The sequence below is a fragment of the Brachypodium distachyon genome, chromosome 1 (genome assembly GCF_000005505.3).
Source record: "Brachypodium distachyon strain Bd21 chromosome 1, Brachypodium_distachyon_v3.0, whole genome shotgun sequence".
In the NCBI taxonomy this organism is placed as follows: Eukaryota; Viridiplantae; Streptophyta; class Magnoliopsida; order Poales; family Poaceae; genus Brachypodium; species Brachypodium distachyon.
In genome coordinates this window covers 51,115,333-51,129,188 of record NC_016131.3, presented here as the reverse complement: position 1 = coordinate 51,129,188, position 13,856 = coordinate 51,115,333, and the positions used below count along the sequence as shown (strand labels likewise).

The following is a 13,856-nucleotide window of genomic DNA, read 5'->3' as shown; positions in this document are numbered from 1 at the left end:
AGATAATTGACAATTATTTTTCGGTTCGGCCCCTTTTTCAGTATCCGCTAGAGTTGCTCTTGTGCCTTATTTGGTTAGGCTTAAATGTTGCTTTTGACTTTTGGCTTATAAGCCTTGGTTTTGGCTTTTGGATTTTAGCTTGTGGCCGTTGATTTTTGATATTGCTAGACGATGGTATAAGCAAAACGCTAAAGTAAGGAGTACATTGCTTTTGTGGCTTAAAATCCGAAAGTCAAAAGGCACATTTAACACCTCGGCGTTCATTTCGTTGAGCACCTGCTGCGCCTTGCCACGGTCCAATGCAGCGGTTCTGCAGCATCCCACGTGGCAGGCGAGCGTCTCCGGCCGCGAGCCCCTTGGGCACCCGCCGCTCCCTTCCACCGGAGTGGATCGAGCGGCCCGTACACCTCCCCCTCGGCCGCGCCGGCTACCCCGTCGCCGTGGCTCCCCCCGTCGTCTCCCTCGTACTCCACCGACGAACGGGCTGTTAGCGGGTTGCAGAATAGTCCTACATAGTGTTCCAACCTCAAGTCATAGAGGTACGCATGCTTAATTTAGACCTTGAGGACACATTATATGTTTGCATGCATCTGCGCGAAAGTCTGAAGTGATAGACTAATTATAGTATCATGTACCTATACTCTAGCATTGTTTCTTCTCACCATTAACAAGTGGAATGGCATAGGAATACTACTGATGCAAGATCGGAGAAGGGGAATGAGTGGGCCAAGTTTTCGCAAATAGATCAATTGTCCCACACCTGCTCGCTCTTAGGCAGTTCCATTTACTCCACCCATTTTTGTCTGAGGCTATTACTGTTATCTTAATTACATTTCTTCAATTCCTTTTCCTTTTCTCCCTGGATCCCACAACTTTCACGCCGAAGAGAAGACATTGGTTTGTGAAGGGGAAAGAGGTAAACCTGTTGCTATATCAAAGCAACCTGTTTGCTTTAATTTTTGTTGTAATGTGCAGTGTTTGATTTGCCTCCTTTGGTTGGTAGGGATTTGAAATTGATCTCTGGGGAGAGCAAAGAACAAAGATTGGGGATAGCAGAATTTCAATTTTCAGGCCATCTCAATGAATGTGGTAGGCCTTGTTCCTTTTGGTAGCCATGATTAAATGGACATATAAGGACATCTCCAAAGGAAGTCCCTGTATTTTCTCCATTTGTCCAATCTTGTCCATACGAGGATCTAAGTGAAAAAACACCAACACAATGGCAACTCTCTTTTGTCCAAATCCTGTCCACGCCCCCATTTCTTCACCTGAAACAATATGGACTCCCATTGTCCGCCGGGCCCACATGTCACACAACGATTCTCTTCTCCAAATCCACTTCCTCTGCTCCCGCATCCCCGCCGCCGACGCGTCCTCTCCTCCCATTGCGCGCCGCCGGCTCCCTCTCCGCCCGGTCGCTGACCTCCGCCTCCATGGCAACACCCTCCCTAATTTGGGGATGCCGACACTGCCTTCGCCGGAGGCAACGACCTCGGCAAGGGAGTACATGGGCAGCAACTTTGTGGGGACTACTTGAGGCGCAGTCGCAGGGGCGACAGGAGGTGGTTTTCGCTGGGGCTATTGGAGTGGCGGTGGGTGTGCAGGGGTCGTCGCGGCGTGTCCGGGGCGGCCGCAGGCCGCTGCGCCGACGAGGTGGGTGGCGAGGACACAGGAGGCCAGCACGAGCACGCCGCTGCCGCAGGCTCTGCTGCGCCACGACCGGGGAGAAGGCGTGGATGGCTTCGGGATCTAGAAGAGCGGTGGCGGCATCAGCATGGCATGCTCTGGTTTCCTCTTGTGTCACCGACTCAATCCATTGTTGGATTTTTCTTTGCTTGCGGAGCTGGGGCATGGGAGATTCCGTCCGCATGGATTCAGTCCGCATGGATTCCATCCATTTTGGTCAGAACGCAAGATTCAATTTCTTGACTGCGCATGGATACCATTGGCACGCACAGGTAATGTTTCTTCGATCCATGCGGACTGATTTTTTCTTTGCTTGCGGATCTGGGGCGAAATGTTCTGGACGGAGAAGTTCGTGAGACGCTGAGATTCAAGCTGAAGTTGTCATTAGATCAAAAGAGAGAAATGAGGAGGACAAATGCGGGTTTCCATTGTCCAAAGACCCCCCAAATGAACAAATGGGGAGGACAAATGGGGCTATTCCTTGGAGATGCCCTAACTTCCTGTATAATGTTCGGATGCCTATGAAGCTATTTTTTCATCGAGTTATTCTTCAGAAATTTGTTCGTACGAAGTTATGAAAATATATAGGTTGTGGTAAATATGTTCAGATTTAGCACAATTTTTTTTCTGAATTTGACTAAAATTCGAATCCAATTCCAATAATCAGGAACTATATGTCCATGAATCTTGATACCACGTATAATGGAACATAGCAAGGAAGAAGAAGGCAGTGGGCAAATGAGCAGCGATACGCATGACGCCGATGCAGCTAAGCATGTTGACGAGAAGGAAGCAGCAGCCTCTTCCCGATCTTCTTCCTCTTCGGAGCACATAGACGAGGAGGAGGATGATTTCTTCCAAATCGAAGGACCGATACTCAGTAGCCAGTTCTCCCTGGGACCAGCAGAATGCCCAAACCAGTCACCACAAGCGCAGGCCATGTCCAGGGAGGAGGCACCCAATGTGTGCCCAGACCCGAAGAGGATCCCGTCCTCAGTTTTCATGAGGTCCAAGTCAACAGTACCCACGGACTGGAGCATTACATCGAATGAGTCTCTGTTCAGTATCAGTGTTGGGAACACGAGCTTTTCCAAGGACCATTTGTGCTTGTATGGGAAGTCAGGTGAGATGGGCAACCTCAATGACCCCTTGGCGCCGTTGCCCCCATTGCCGAGGCAGAGTCCAGGCTCCAGCCCCATCAAAGGGGAGGTTTCACCCAAGGCAACTGAAGAAAGCAGCTCGATGGTGAGGCCTACTGCCCTCCGGGAGAAGGGAGAAGGGGACACAGATTACACGAATGGCTTGTCGCATCGATCGGATGGAAGCACAACAAGCTTTGCATTCCCGATGTATGTATGACCTCTCTACCATCCTATTAGCTTGCATTTTTCACAACAAAAATTCTTTTTGAGACTTCTAAATTAGTCTGGTTTGCGGATCATGGCGTCACCATACACACACAGTGCATTCCTCGTATAAAACAGTTAATTACAACTTACTCCCTCCGTCCCGAATTAACTGTCGTGGATTTGCATGGAATCCACGACAGTTAATTCGGGACGGAGGGAGTACAAGTGAAGATGAAGTAGATATCTTAAGGAACATCTTATTTTCTTAAAACTGACTCTATATGCATACATGATAAATGGAAGGCATACACATATCCGCATACATGTTTTGTAAGATGTTAGAATTGACTCTTCCATATTCATGTACATGTTTAATAGTCGCTGTTAAAAAACCTACTGATAATAGTTAGACTAGTACGTGTTTAGTATTTCTTTCACTTGGTAAAATATCAAGTGGATGCCTTCTGAATCATGGTGCCTTGTATTTCGCAAATCCGTATGATTTACAATTTCTTCAGATTGACAGGGGATGAGAGATCCAGTGGGTGCTTGAAGGACAACCAGCCTGAACTTGACCGGCAAAGCACAGCGCAGCTGAGTCAGCCAGCAGAGCCACGTGATGAGAATGACGAAACACCAAAAGCTGCAATGGAGGCACCACAAGCTGAAGAAGCTCCCGTACCTGCATCAGCATCAGCATCGGCACCAGTAGCGGCAGAGCCACCGCCACCGCAGCCACCAGCCACGACAAAATGGTTTCCCTGGTGTTCTTGCTGTCCGTTCTGTTGTTAAGGAGGATCCGACTGGCTCTATCAATCTGCCATCACCTTGGTTCTTTCCAAGAGTATGGAAGGATTTGTCAAATCAGTCCAAGGCGCCATACTTCCTATCTGGGAATTACAGTGGAGAGGGACATTGGCAATCAGTTAATTGCTCTGGGTAATGTAGATTATGTTGTTTTTTTAAGGAGGGAATCCCCCCCTGAACTCTGCAATGTAGATTCTGTTAGATACATACACTTATTCTTTTTTGTTTTTTTTAAAAGATGTAGCAGTGTAGATTTTTAAGAATTATTAACTCATAATTAAACTGAATTGGATTGTGTGTTTTCTATTTTCTTACACACGAGTATTTCACCTTTTAGAGAAGAGTACTTCGGTCTAATTTTATACGGTGGCAATTGTCTGAACATGGTGATGATGTATGATGGTCTAAACGTCATGAACAACCTTAACATATGCTGCTTCAGAAAAGTATATTTTTGGTATCTCAATTGACAGTGGATTATAAAAATGGTCCATCAACTCGAAATCGTATACATTTGGTCCCTAAATTGGCAAAATCAGATGTTTTTGGTCTCTCTTCCGGATTTTGAACGGTTTTGACTCTATGTTGAGCGGTTTTCCTCCGAATTTTTCACATCGGATGCCTTGATGGCATTATGTTCCTCACATAAATGGTCTATGAACTCGTAATTTATACATTTGGTCCCTCAACTATGCATCGTGGCATGTGATGTGAAAAATTCCTAATCCCTTTGGTGAGAAAGTAGTCAAATTCCTTAGTGCTGTTCCAGAGTAGTACTACCTCGTGTCGTGCTGGTACCGCTGAGAGGCCAAATGGCTACTGACCTCATGCAGTACCATAGCAGTACTACTGTCGGTGGTAGTACCGCTCGGTCCAGAGCGCGTGGTATGACCGCCCGATCTGGATTGATTCATAACGGTTGGATTTTGGGGACCGTATAAAAGGGGGTCTTTTCTCTGACTCGTCCAAGTCCGAGCCCTCATTGTTCTTCACCCTTTCTGAGCTTTAAATTCTTGAGATCTCTCTCCCTATTGCATCCCCCAAGCTAATACTTGAGGAAGGCAAGACGAACATACCTAAGAAAGGAGAGATGTTACTTGTCTTTCTTGAGGGGTGGCGGTCCCGAAAGGCGCAGCCGGGACATCTAGCAATGTAGTGATATTTGGGATATCCAAATGAATATTTAGTTGGGACCCTCGATATCAAAATGTCCCTAAAGAGTGCGACTACAAGTCAAGGTAGATGAACTTTTTTAGTGGTTTCATCGGGTTAATCTTTTAATGAGAATCCAGAAAACGCCACTTTCGAGGGCAACTAAATACCTCGTGCGATTCCAAGTTTTCCCATCTATGGTTTGTGCGTGTTGCTGCAAATTCAGGGCCATTGTTCATGGAATTTATCCAAGGGATCTGCATGGTTCACCCTTAAGTGAAGGTTATGATCGACTGGTCTCAGGCTCAGAGTTTATCAGCGGTGCAGTTCCTTGCTTGCCTTGTTGGATTAGGGTACAACTAGGTTACCATGTCTTGCTCGATCCCTCTTTTTCCACAGCAAAAATTCTACTACTCCATTCGATTCATATTAGTTGTCAAAATATTACATGAATCTAGACGCCTTTTAGGCATAAATACATTCATATTTGAGTAAATTTGAGACAATTAATATGGATCGGAGGGAGTACCTTCATTCCTAAATGTAATACTCCCTCCGTTTCACGCAGCCTGAGACGGCAGATCAGCTGGCGAAGCGCAACATTGTTCATGTTACCACCTGCCAGCTCTGTTTCACGCAGCCTGAGACCGCCCTCCACCTTTTCTCGGCCTGCTCCTTCACGGTCCAGGTGTGGAACTCCCTCCTACCCCGACTTCTGCTTGCGTCGCTCCTCTGCGCTGTCGCTCTGGCCTGCGATCTTATCTCCTGGTGGGACAAGGCCGCCTCCCACCTCACATGCGCCGCTGACAGGGAGAGCTTCGGCGGCCTCATCATGGCGTCCTGGTGGTTCGTTTGGCTTGAAAGGAACCAGCGTGTTTTCAGATCCTCAGGTCGCCCACCCTCGGCTGTGGCTGCCGATGTTGTTGAAGAGGTCCGCCTGTGGCAGGCGGCAGGCCTTCGCGGTGTCGCCAAACTCTAATGGATGAGAAGACCTGGTTTGAGACCGTGAGACCCCCCGAGTAGCCGCTAGGGTTTACTATTCCTTGCTTTTCCCTGCTCTGTAGCTCTGTCTCTTCCCTTTTGCTTTGCGCTTTGCGCTTGTATATTCCAACTCTTAATTAATGAATTGGCGCTGCTGCTTTCGTAAAAAAAAAATACTCCCTCCGTCCAACAAAGGATGTCTCAACTTTGATCAAATTTGAATGCATCTATACATTAAGTCACGTCTAGATACATCCAAATTTTAACAAACTTGAGACATCTTTTGTTGGATGGACGGAGTATGTTCTAATTTTATCATAAGTCAAACCTTTTAAATTTTGACCAAATTTATAGAAAAAGTACTAACATCATAGAATATTAAGTAAGCATACTCTAATAAATTTGATGAAACTAATTTATAGTTGTTGAAGTCGGTAGATTTTCTATAAATTTAATCAAATTTGAATTTTTTGATTTGAGACAAATTTAGAATATTTTATATTTGGGATCTGATATGTGCAGTTGCTCTCTTACTTGTAAATTGGAAAATTACTGAATCTGCTGATTGCTACTTAAAACATGATCTGCTTATTACCTTTATTGATAGTGCAAAACTTCATCTAGTATTTTTGTATCACGAAAGATTGGGACGTCAACACATCAAATTACTCCATCTGTTTCTAAATTTAAGATGTTCTGACTCTGTCATAAGGTAACTTTCTTAAAATTTAACCAAATTATAGAAAATCTATCGACATCTATATAACTGCAGTAAATCCATATTATATATCTTCATAAAATAAAATACTTATTATTTAACATTGTAAATATTATATATATTTTTGTACTCTTGGTCAAATCTGAAAATGCTTGACTTAGAACAAATTAGAACATCTTATATTTAGAAAGTATGTCAAATCTAAAACGAAGTAAGTTTGTTGGGTTGACAGCCGCTGGGCGTGAACCAATTCGGAACATTAGCTATCGCAATCGCGGTGTTTTTTTGATTCATACATTTTCTAGTTCAAAAGGACCCTAAAGAAAGGACTCTCAAACCCTTACGCCTACGCGTTCGTTCGTTCTAAAACCCTAGAAAAATCAACCTCCGCCTCTCCTGCTTCGTCGACCGCGCCCCCTCCCCCTGCCGCCGCCATGGACCCCAAACTCCTCCCCGCCCAGGAGGAACTATCCAAGAGGAAGAAGGAGAAGAAGAGCAAGAAAGAGAAGCAGCGTAAGCTAGCGGCCGAGGCCGAGCAGGAGGCAGCGACGGAAGAGGTGGCCAAGAGCAGCAAAAAGAGCAAGAAAGAGAAGAAGCGGAAGCTAGCGGCCGAGGCCGAGCAGGAGGCAGCGACGGAAGAGGCGGCGAAGAGCAGCAAAAAAAGGGCGGCGGGCCAAGACGAATCCGACCAAGCAGGGCCCGTAGAGAAGAGCGTGGCGGTGACGGGGAAGGGCTATGCGGAACCCAAGTACGCACAGCTCAAGTCCTTCGCCGCCGCCGCGCTACCACCCCAGGTGCTCGACTGCTGCAAGGGGTTCGATCGGCCGTCGCCCATCCAGGCGCTAGCCTGGCCGTACCTCCTCGACGGCCGTGATTTCATAGGCATCGCTGCCACCGGGTCGGGTACTGTTACAAATCTACAACCTCTGCTCCTCTGTGGCTATTATTCCGCCGCATCTTGTTTGGATTGATGACGCTTTGTTGCTCCAATGTAATTTGAAATGTCAGGGAAGACGATTGCGTTTGGTGTCCCGGCACTAATGCACGTTAGGAACAAACTGGGGGAAAAGGCTGCGAAGAAGGGGCTGCCACGATGCCTCATGCTTGCTCCTACGAGGGAGCTTGCTCAGCAGGTGAACCTCTACGTGATATTCTGAATTACAATTTTGGGTAGACGCTATTCAATATTCATCTCGTGTGGTAGTAAATAACTTGTATGAGCTTTTTTATCATGTTTGGTGAGCTTTTTTTATCATGGTTGATGAGCATTTTTTATAATGGTTGAACTTTCAAGTAGACTAGTATAGTTGAGCTGACTTACTAGCGGCAAAAATAATTCCATATATCATGCAACTAGTGTGATGCACACATTCTATTGGTCTTCGTTGAATTGAATTAAGTGAAAATTGCATCTTTGAGGTTTTCCTGATTTAGCATTGTCTCAGTAACATTGGGATGACTATGTTATATCAAATTTTTAGTTTGTTTGATACCCCCCACCCACCCCACACACATTCCAAATATTTTTCCCCGCCGCTGCCGCTCTTTTAGAATCATGAAAACTATATGTTAAGTGCTTGATTTATGTTCACGTGTACCAAAGTCACTCTTACGTGATGTTTTTTTTAATATTTATGCTCTTCGGTTCTTTGCTATCTGAAGCACTTTGTGCCATAGAGAAACAAGCTCATACCAAGGGAATGTCAGAGTGATATTTTTACCTTTGTCTACTATATGTCATGGATTAGCTATTTATTTTATTCAGTAGGATGATGTCATATTCTCAATCATAAAAACTGGGTTCTTTAGGATGTTAATGCACCTAAGATGATTTACAGTTTATTATTGTGCTAGATCGCAGATGTACTTACTGAAGCTGGGGCACCATGCGGGATTAATTCTGTGTGCCTCTATGGTGGAACTTCAAAAGGACCCCAAATATCTGCCCTCAAATCTGGAGTTGTAAGATAACATTCTTTCATACTTGACTTGAGTTGTATTGTAATCAACTGATCTTAAACTGTAATAAGTATTGGTGGTTTGGAGTTGGCTTTGTATCCTAGAGTTGGTCATATAAAATATTTTGTTACCTGACTTCATACTTTTTTGTTTCTGTGCTACAGGAAATAGTCATAGGGACACCTGGTCGTATGAAAGACCTCATTGAAATGGGTGTTTGCCGTCTTAATGAGGTTTCTTTTGTGGTAAGTTAATTGTGTGTTTCATTGTAGTTTTATTGTTCTCTGTGGATGCTATTTAAAAACTAGTTATTCTTATAGGGCTAGAACTTGAACATGGCTATGAGATGTTTTATGAGTCTTATTTGGGGAGTTTTACTTGGTGCTCTAGTAAGATTTCAAATGCAACACACTTAGCAAGAAAAGTAGTGCGTGATTGGTCTGTAGTAACATTGTAATTAAGCATGATGGTTACTAATGTTACGTAAAAAACGTACTTGGTTTCATTGAATTTGCATACATTGATAATAGGTGGGTAAGTAAGTCATTGGTGAAACAACTATCTGTAACACAATGATTTAATCATTTACATAGCTTAAACTTTCTGTTTACCTAACAATAATATATCCTGGTCACTTGTGCTCGTATCCTTGCACATGCTCTTAACACCGTCTTGGTGCCAATTTATAAAAAAAGGTTGCTGGTAGAACTCAAGTGAATACCAAAAAATAACTGAAGGGGTAGTTCCCCTTGTTACTCCCTTCTCTTTTCGGTATCTGCTCTGTTGTTTGGATCTAATCGACTAGAAATTACTAGAACTAATAACAGGGATAAAATCTTGCTATATAATGTATCATGATTGTCTGGCAGAACAGTGAAGTCACCTGAAGTGTTCTGTGGGACTACTTATCTTATGGTTTTGCATTTTATGTTGTTGGTGGTAACTTGGTATCATCATATAGTGTCACTAGTGTCCAACATAAATGTTTGTGTTGTGTAGGTTCTAGATGAAGCTGATCGGATGCTAGATATGGGTTTTGAACCTGAAGTCAGGGCAATATTAAGCCAAACATCGTCGAGTATGTCTCTCTCTTCCTGTATGCTGTTATTGTTGCTCCATACTGTGTGCTAGTTTTGTGTGTTGAACGCGCATATGCCAATTCATAAGTTGACATGCAATAGCTCAAGAGGGAATGAAGGAACAATTAGACATATGCACTGAGCCTGTGAGGTTTTGTTGGATATGAATCGGCAATGGTCTCGCAGTTGTCTATATTGCCTTCTGGACAGCAATTTTGCTTTTTATTCAATAAGCTGTCTTGGTATGAACTTTGAGCATGTTGTGATTATTACGAAGTAGAAATTGTGAAGAGTTAACTCTGTAGAAGCAACTGGTATGGTACTTTGGCCATTTGCGCATATCGTGTTCAAGAGTCAAGGAGTTATCATGGCCGTTCTCAGTGTATTTTGATTTTAGCTGGGGTACTAGTATGGATTTTTGCTGGAGTTAACTCTGGATTTCTCTATCCATGGCCAAACAATTATTTCTTTCTTCGCGATGCATGATAACAAAATTTCTTATGCAGTACGTCAGATGGTTATGTTCAGTGCAACATGGCCCTTTGCTGTCCACCAGCTAGCCCAAGAGTTTATGGATCCAAACCCAATAAAGGTAATGTTTATCTGTTTTCTTCTTTTAAAATATCTTGTTTCTTGTGTTTTATCATTTATGTGAAACCTTGTTGTAGGTTGTCGTTGGATCGGAAGATCTTGCAGCTAACCATGATGTGATGCAAATTGTTGAAGTATTGGATGATAGAGCACGAGATTCAAGATTAGTTGCTTTGTTGGACAAATATCATCGAGCGCAGAGGTAGATATTGCAGTACAAAATTCATATGCTGCTGGTTTCTGAGTAGCAAGACAGATAAAAGATCAAGCAATGATTTAGAACTGTTGAATGGAGAAATTGGTGGTCAGCTACTCAGCTTAAAAACCTTGAACCATTTTCAGCTCACCTATACGCTCTCAAATTTGCAACTTTGGATTGTACTTGGGTTCCCACTTCCCAGTTCCATTCATAGGCTTATGTCCGCAAGAATTCCAAAGTGTTCTTCATAGCAGAACTTGTTCTATTCGAATTGTAGCTACAGATCATACATACTTTTTTAATTACATATACATTAACATGGGTAATTAAGAGAATTTCTTTCATCAACTCTATAGTCAATATCAATCTTAGAAAATTGCGTATCCTGTATTTGGTGCAACAGCAACAGGGTTTTAGTTTTTGTGTTGTACAAGAAAGAAGCTGGACGAGTAGAAGCAATGCTTAATAAAAGGTAGCAGATTTGTATTCTGTGTCTGCAAGTCAATTTTTCTACAACTTATTTCCTCCATTATAGTTAACCTATTTATGTTTGTTCTGAAGGGGGTGGAAAGCCGTTTCTGTTCATGGAGACAAGGCGCAGCATGATAGAACAAAAGCTTTATCTTTATTTAAAGAAGGAAAATGCCCTTTAATGGTGTGCTTATTCTATCCAACTTCCATATACTCTTGAATTATCAAGTTGTGGATTTGTAGTGACTGTAGCATTTAAACATGGCATCTTATTTTGCTCACTAGCAAATTGAACCTTGAAAGGATCTCCTTGTGGAGCTTGTGTATGTTTCCAACTTTTTTTTTGCTGATTATGAACCTCTACCAATATGATTATGAAATTGTTTACCAAATATAATGGTTCTAGCAGTATGGTAAAACCATGATGTTGACAATGATATGCAATTATGTACTAAGTGTTGCATCCTTTTCATTTTCTTGCTTTATTTTTCTTTTCAATTATCATTTGTCAGTGTCAACTGTCCCTTGTTTGTTATACTATTTATGCTGCATATTGTTCTGAAATTTTTGTGTTCATTATTTTGTAACCATGCAGATTGCTACGGATGTGGCTTCACGCGGACTTGATATTCCTGATGTTGAAGTTGTCATTAATTACAGCTTTCCTTTGACCACTGAGGATTACGTTCACAGGATTGGAAGGACAGGTCGTGCAGGCAAGAAAGGTGTTGCACATACATTCTTCACTCAAGCAGATAAGGTACTAGAGATCATGTACCCGCTATGCACATAAAATATAAAAGTGAAGTCGTACCTCATGTAATGCTATTATTTTAACCCCATATACAGGGACTTGCTGGTGAGCTTGTCAATGTTTTGCGGGAGGCTGACCAGGTTGTTCCTCCAGCCCTTATGAAATTTGGCACGCATGTCAAGAAAAAGGTTTGTGGTTAGCCGGAATCTTTATATGTCATACTTCCTTTCTGTACGTTATATTTTTACGCTTATGCACCACACACCTGGTATAGACAGCTGTATTGGCTGGCCTCACATGTTATATTTTACGCAGATACATCAGTCTGCTATATTAGATGTATTCCTGACAAGCATGAATTAGTATTAACTAGCTCAAATATGAAACTATTGGATAACTTCCTTAGATTCACATGTTACTAAAAGGTTATGTTGGTGAGCTGTTATCTGTTGTTGCTTCTTATGCTACTGCACATGAACTTATGTGTGAGTGTTTCAAGTAGTTAGTCATTTGTGTTTTACTTCCACTACTGAAGTGCAAATTAATTTTTCGACAATACAGTTGAAAGCACACATGGTAGCTATTCATGATAAATCAATTCAATGACAATCCTTTTCTCGTATTGAGCTTTTGTATTGTTGAGCCTGTGTGTTTTAATTTACTGAATGTTTTAAGTTGAAGACGCAGTCCGAAATGACAATTATTGGCAGATGTTATTTTCCATGACCGAAAAAACACAATCTTTTTAGTCATTCAATAATTCTTGAAATGTTCTAACCACAAGAAGAAGTGCATGAGTAATATTCTGTGTAATGGTGAATCTCTGATAAATCTGTGACAATTTCTTCAATATTGATGTGGTAAGAAAATGTCCTCGGGGTTGGCGATCTCTGTTTATTTTGTTAGCCAGTTAGTTCTGAATAGTGTCTTTATTTTATTCTTTATCATTGGTAACTAAATTGTATGTTTGTGGCAACATGACAGGTATTACCCATTTAACAACAATATCTAGCTTTCTACAAGATAGTAATAAAACGTGCAATTTGTGTCTTGACATATCTAGCTTTTTGTATATGTATGCTTTAATGACGGTAATCATTTTTCTGCAGGAATCAAAGATCTATGGTTCCCACTTCAAGGAAATCACAGCAGATGCTCCTAAGTCCACAAAGATCACATTTGGTGATTCTGATGAGGAGTAACTATAACAGGCCTTCGTGGTGTCTTTTCTTAGAGTGCTCGACAGCAGTAGGAAAATTCGTTGGATACCGTAGTGTCCTTTTAGAAGTCTAGATTATCTTCGACACTCTTTTACATTACTTTGTTTTCTTGAGGCCATCATAGGTGGTTGTATGCAGTTTTCATTTGGGATAGGAAGACAAATGAACATAAACAGTACCGACAGCTTATTAGTAGAGCAGATGTTCCGGAACAGTTGAGACGCCCATAAGCCCAACGGCCAGTGCCTCTCTACGAACAGACCCTACATTTATATTCTACTATAAGCTGGTACGGCCGAACGGGCGGGTGCAATATTCACAAACGACAGTCCAAAATTTATGTAGGGATTCATTTCCCCTTCATCTTCGTCTCTTGACACTATTCTAGTGGCAAGCTGCCTTGCTAAGGAACACAAAATGTACCCTCTCCGTGTCTACAACATTGTTTAGTTTAGATACATATGTATCTAGATGCGTTTTAGTGTGTAGATACATCCGTATCTAAACAAAGTTGGAATACTTACTTGAGAGCTCCATGCCTTTTTTTCTCACAACGTAGATGTTAACAAAATACCTCATGAATAGACCCCATTGCAGATTAAACGTTCCAAATAAAAAAAGAGCATGATTCAATATACCTCCTTCTCTAAATTCAGAATGGCAGAATGATCTTTTCATGTTTTTCTTTCTTCTTCCTCTTGCTCTCCAGTCGCCTACTCTTTCCTTCCTCCTCCCACCTTTCTCTCTCGCAAGGTATTCGTTGCCTGAATTTTTTTTTTGGCAATCCCTCCGGCGAGGCTGTTCAGAATCGTGAAATTTCATCGCGATCAAATGGTGAAATCTCCGGCCAATACCAAAATATCGAGTGTGGTTTGGATTTTTCTTGCGGC

The 13,856-nt window shown here is 42.3% G+C and overlaps 2 protein-coding genes across 3 annotated transcripts; both read left to right on the top strand.

Annotated features, from left to right (window-relative positions):
- The first annotated feature begins 522 nt into the window (after positions 1–522).
- On the top strand, positions 523–4,158 carry LOC104581671 (actin cytoskeleton-regulatory complex protein pan1). Of its 2 annotated transcripts, none has more exons than XM_024458005.1 (3): positions 523–539; positions 2,354–3,035; positions 3,554–4,158. In XM_024458005.1, exons 2-3 carry the CDS (start codon positions 2,389–2,391, stop codon positions 3,825–3,827), a joined length of 921 nt encoding a protein of 306 aa, XP_024313773.1. In that variant the 5' UTR covers positions 523–539; positions 2,354–2,388; the 3' UTR covers positions 3,828–4,158. The 2 variants fall into 2 exon arrangements, with proteins under 2 accessions (XP_024313773.1, XP_010228165.1); XM_010229863.3 differs by lacking the exon at positions 523–539 and adding an exon at positions 1,211–1,958.
- Positions 4,159–7,020: 2,862 nt separating this feature from the next.
- Positions 7,021–13,329, top strand: LOC100821068 (DEAD-box ATP-dependent RNA helicase 5). Its single transcript, XM_010229864.3, has 12 exons — positions 7,021–7,596; positions 7,702–7,826; positions 8,548–8,655; positions 8,817–8,897; positions 9,652–9,730; positions 10,238–10,323; positions 10,400–10,524; positions 10,925–10,993; positions 11,083–11,176; positions 11,588–11,752; positions 11,842–11,934; positions 12,856–13,329. Exons 1-12 carry the CDS (start codon positions 7,128–7,130, stop codon positions 12,946–12,948), a joined length of 1,587 nt encoding a protein of 528 aa, XP_010228166.1. The 5' UTR covers positions 7,021–7,127; the 3' UTR covers positions 12,949–13,329.
- Positions 13,330–13,856: the final 527 nt, after the last annotated feature.